The sequence below is a fragment of the Echinops telfairi genome, unplaced genomic scaffold (genome assembly GCF_000313985.2).
Source record: "Echinops telfairi isolate 266 unplaced genomic scaffold, ASM31398v2 ScPeMD7_7425;HRSCAF=8463, whole genome shotgun sequence".
NCBI classification, from domain to species: Eukaryota; Metazoa; Chordata; class Mammalia; order Afrosoricida; family Tenrecidae; genus Echinops; species Echinops telfairi.
In genome coordinates, this window is record NW_022111325.1 from 4,241,480 (window position 1) to 4,246,904 (window position 5,425).

At 45.2% G+C, this 5,425-nt stretch overlaps 1 protein-coding gene across 1 annotated transcript in view; it reads right to left on the reverse strand.

The window, feature by feature from the left end:
* The window catches only part of FCRL4 (Fc receptor like 4), a 6,564-nt gene extending 2,324 nt beyond the window's left edge, over positions 1-4,240 (reverse strand). The window contains 5 exon segments of the mRNA XM_045298360.1: positions 771-968; positions 1,235-1,280; positions 1,282-1,448; positions 1,451-1,495; positions 4,096-4,240. Of these exon segments, the coding sequence (XP_045154295.1) occupies positions 771-968; positions 1,235-1,280; positions 1,282-1,448; positions 1,451-1,495; positions 4,096-4,240 (601 nt within the window).
* Between the last annotated feature and the right edge of the window lie 1,185 nt (positions 4,241-5,425).

The following is a 5,425-nucleotide window of genomic DNA, read 5'->3' on the forward strand; positions in this document are numbered from 1 at the left end:
AAACTAACTACCTCAATCCACCCCTTGCCAACTTGGCACGTGTACATAATTCTTTAGCCTCACAATTGCAATTAAGTAACACCTACACCTTAATCTTATAATCTTGTGAATATGTTCTCCCACCTATGAAAGTTTGTAAGCCAACCCCTTCATGCCATTATTATTATTACTGTTATTATTATTATTATTTGTATAAGAGAGTTTTGTCTATCGGCCAGGTTGTCACAATTAACTACCTCAGTCCCTAAGACGAGGTATTCACTGTATCCATGTCTGCATGGGTGCATGTCCTGCCCTTCTGTCTGCACACCACGACACCCATCTTGTTTGTTGGTGGTAGAAATGAAGGGGTAGGGGCTTCCATTCTAATAGATTACCCCAAGATCTGGCATCCTAGAGTTTGTAACTCAATAAAAGCAGCACATTTTGCTTTTCTTGTTTTCAGCTCTGGTTCTTAACTTTCTGAATTAGTAGAGGTGACAGAGTTTCAAAAGTATATTAAGCTTTTAGGGACTTGGAAGTGGAAAAAGACTCCTAAATTTCTTTTCATTGCAGTAACTCAATCCTCAGCCTAAAGCGGGCACCTTTCTCAGAATGAACAACCCATCTCTGTTGTTGTCCCTCCTCATACAGGGGAGGGGAGAACAGATGGGGACATAGGAAGCCATAGGCCCCGGGCTCCCTGCGCTCACTCTGCAGGAGGGTCTGTAAGGGGAGGCTGCATTTGCATACACTGAATGTCATTGCTCAGGCCATCACCCTAATATCACCTCTCCAAACAGATGGGATCTGGAGGTCCAGGGACCTGCCCCCGCCTGAGAGAATGACCCCCTTGTCTGTGGAGAAGATGAAGTGAAGCAGAATGTCCTGCTGCTCTGGATGAAGCAGTCTTTGACAGCTCGGGTTGACAGGGTTTCTCTCCGTCAGCTGGGAGGCTGTGACTTTCTGCTCTGGAAGTGGAAAGAGCTCTGGACATAAAACATGAATCCAATTCTCAGGACCAGGGATTTAGAGCTCTGGCAGAGGCCAGCTTAGATTTTCAGCTCCCAGCAAACTTCAGACACCCTGCCAGGGCCTTCCATCATGTTTTGCCTCCCCAGCGTAAGTCCGACCACTTCACCCTTTCTGTCTCATCTTTCTAGCTTTTCATGGCAATCCATAGATTCCCTCCCAACACATCTCATTGCCCTACCCTGACTTTACTTAGAAAACCCATAGGGAATTAAAGATTTACCTTGAATTTGGATGATTTTATAACTTGATTTCAGTAGGTATTTTTTTGTCCTCATACCCAATGCCTGGAGAATGGCCACTGTTATTTGAGCTTGCTTGTGGACTCAAAAAGGACAAGCTTTTATTAGAATTAGAAATAATATTTCCATTCTTTAGAAACATGTATTTCACAGCCATCAGTTTCTGTTGCCTCCGTTTCTGGCATTTCAGAGCCAGGTGCTACCTTCAAGCAGTGCGTGTGAGGCCTGTAGGATGAGGGGGGCTGGGAGCAACACAAAGACAAGATATCATCATTCAGGGCACTCCCGCTGCCACTCTCCTCTGGGTCTCTTGAATAAGTAAGCACATCTATTTAATCATTCAAGGACAAATTCAAAACATAAAGACTTAAATATGAAGGGGAACAGCCGAAAGGAGAGATGCGATCAGAATCCCCGACATCACGGGGTATGGAGAAGATTACCACTAACCTTTCCCATCAAGTCTCAGAGCAAGAGCTATCAAAGATGCAGCGTTCAAAGAAATCTACAAGGAAATGGTATAGTGCAGTGAAGTATGCTGTGCAGCGGTGCAGGCATCTTGTCTAGGCTCAAAGGTCTAGGTTCAAAGACCGGTGAATGTGGTGCCCTCAGGAAAGCCTCACAGTGTTCAGTTCTTAATTAAAGGAAAAAAGCTAGCTGCCATTGAGTCAGCGCTAATTCAATGACGGTCACCTGTGTGTTAGAATAGGACTAGTTTAATAGGGTTTTCAATAATTGATATTTTAAGAAGTAGATCTTCAGGCCTGTCTTCCAAGGTGCCTGTGTTGGCTAAGTTTTGCGTGAACTCGGCTGGGCCAGGATCCTCCGTAGTTCGGCCGTAAGACCTCCTCAATAAGGTACAGGCAGCAGTCCGATGACATCTCCTTGGTGTAGCTGATTTCATATCCATAAATAGATGCTGCGGAGAACTTGATTCCCCTCTTTTCTTCCTGCTGACTTGCATCCTGTTGCCCTCCAAGTGGCCTGCTGGACCTGGAAGCTGCTAGGGGCCTGCCACATTGCCGGCTGACCCTGGGAGTCATCAGAGCCTATATCTGACCTGCAGATCCAACTAAGCCTCTACCAGCCTGCCTCCTGGGTTGCTCTCAGTTGTGCTGGTTCACTGGCTGGTAGCTACCTGAGTCAGGGAGGGCCTCCAGCTTAGCATCTGAGTTAGTTAATTGTGCCAGCCTGGCCGATAATCACATGTGGTGCTGGTTGAAAGGCAGAGGGATAAATGGGTGGTGAAGCCTCGCCTTTCTAGTTCTCGGGTCTCTTGTTTTGTGATGGTTGCATCGGGTGCAGCTGCCTTAGCAGTTCCCTGCTTCAGCTTGCAAGACTGACTTCCTCCAAGACATCCCCAAGGAGAAGCCGCATGGATTTATCCCGATGCAGCCCTGGGTGCTGGAGCAGCCGTGTGGAGACCCCTGCTAGTGCTGAGATGCTTATTCGTTCACTGACTCAGCTTTCCTCCTGCAGTCGGCATCATTGCCTCTGTTTTGTGAGGTGAAGGACTTTGTGGACTGGTTTTGGGTTAATGGGTTAATGTTGGACTTGTGGGCTTGGGCAGCATTGGGTTGGGATGTTTTCATGATGCACATTTTCTTTACATAAAACTCTCTCTTATACATGAGTCGCCGTGGATTTGTTTCTCTAAAGTACCTAGACTAATAGAGCATCTGACGCATGGGCTTGAGTCAGATTGGGCTGGCCCACTCTGTGGCTGTGTGAGCCATTTTCTTTATCTAAACATTTTTTTCTTGATGTAAATTTCTTTCTCATACATATATGAGTATCGCTTTTTTTTTTCCTCTCTGGAAAACAGTGCCTCTGGATGGCTTCAAATCTCTGACATTTTGGTTGGTGTCACCACTGATCTTCACCACCCAGATACTCCTAATTAGACATGAACTCTGCCCAGGGAATGACTACAGTGAATGTCCTACGTAGCAATGCTGGAAAAGTGTTCCACACGGTAGTCTAAACCAGCCAGGACTGGAGAGGAAGAAACAAGAAAAGGGAACTATAGAAGAGGCGGATCACAGGAGAGGTGGGGAGAATAGACTTGACACTAGAACGTTCGCGCCTTATAACACTTCTCTTATGGCACTTACTGCTCATGCTCAGTATGTTTATATGTGTGTGTGTAATTTCAGCTCTCGATCCTTGGACGATGCAAATGGTCTGTCCTCAGCTGCTAACTGAAAGGTTGGCAGTGTGAACCCACTCGGTAGCACTGCAGAAGAAAGGCCTGGCAATCAGTGTCCATAAATAGTATAGCCACGAAAGCCTTGCGGGGCTCAGGTCTATGCGGGGTCGCAATGAGACAGAATCATCTCAAGGGTGACACGCGTTCACAAAATCTGCCTTGTGTGCCATTGAGTCGATTTCCAACTCATGTCACCCATGTGACAGGGCAGACTCGTCCCACGAGGATTTCTCGGCTTTAAGCTTTATGGGAACAGAGCGTCAGCTGCTTCTGTCCTGGTGTTGGTAAATGGGTTTGAACTACCAACCTTTCAGTTAGCAGCTGAGAGACTGACCTTGAAAAATCCTTCAGGGCAGGATTGAAGTGCATTTCATTTCTTTACCCCCTTAGCCCAATTTATTTCAAGTATGATTCAGATGTTCAGCAATATTTGTTGAATGAATCCTAGGCTTGTAAGCCCAAGTTTAAAAAAACATTTGTAAAGCTTTTGTAGAAAATGAGGGAGGACTCCAAATGGAAAGTATCTGAGGTCAAAGGTTAGCTTGAAATAAACAACCCCAGTTCATGGGAACTCTGGGAAGCTGAGATGAACTAAAATCATTTATAACGTTTTAAGTTCTCTTCTTTCTTGACAATGAAAGTGCAAGTGCACAGGATTACTGAAGGGTGAGTCCTGGGCCCGGCATCTGCATTCTTCTCCAGAAGCACAAACCCTGAGGGTGTTTCCTGGTGTTTCTATCTTACCACGCCTACTACCGTGCGTAGAAGACAAATCCATTGCAAGTCAGAAACAATGGGTTTCCCTTGTAAGACCGGTAAGGTGGCCATGGAGGATGGAGAGAAATCGCAGGCGTGGGGCCGTTGTTGAGAAGAGTGTTGGGTAGAGGTACTGCAGTCCATTGCAGTGATGCCTGGGAGTTAGCCTGGAGGACCCTGACTTGGAGAATTGCTATGAAAGGCCTAGAAGGTTTCAATTTTCCAAGACTGCAGATTCTCTAGCGAAACTCACCTACTCCAAGGCGATGTGGCTACTCCGTGGTCCAGAGGAACAGATAGGCGTTTCAAAGGGTAACCTCGGCAGGTCTACTCACCATCAAAGAGCTATGGTGGGAGCCTCACAGGCCCTCCTACCTTTTCCAACAGACCAGGTCCTCAAGTAGATAGTCAAGCATCTCATTCCTCTTAGATTTTTGCCCAGGATCTTTATTTTGTAGGACCTGGGCATATGGTAAAGTGGAGGGTATAGATTGAAGAAACTTGGGGAATAAATGTACTTGGGTAGGAGTCCAAGGGCCAACAAATGGAAGTAGACATGGGATAGATGAGTGGGCTGTTGTCTAAAGAGAAAGGCTACAAAAAATATGAATACAGGGAATTAGATGTCCCTAACCCCGCAAACTTAAAAGATGGGCTTTCCTTGAAATTGAGCCTTGAGATATTTGAAACATTGATGAATAGAAACTGGAGAAATAGTTATTGAGATTTCTTTTTTAATCTGAGAATTCAATTTTGAGTTTTGTAGCTTTTGAGATTGTGCAAATTAGTAAGAAAATTAAAGACACAAAATATTCACTAATAGAAACATCTCCTTAAACATTCTTCCCCATTTAATGCTACTATCAAGCCTGGTCAAAGATCTACGTGTCAGGAGATCTTAGTTTTCCATGGGTGTAAAATGAAAATTGACTTCAAACTGACCTGTCAAAATCTAGCTAAGTTGCACTAGTTGATGACTGGCAAAGCCATTGCCAGGACGATCTGTTAACAATTTGTACGGATAATCCAATGGCATGGCAAACGCTTGTTTGGGCCCTGAAAAGTTAGTCCCAAGACCCCCTGGTAGGCTTTTAACCATAGGCAGGTTTGAAAAATGAGGCATTAACTTCCCCAGCTACAAGATCCAGTTCTCAATAAAGTGATATCAGAGAAATACTACTGGGAGAAAAGGGGTGAGAATTCTAGG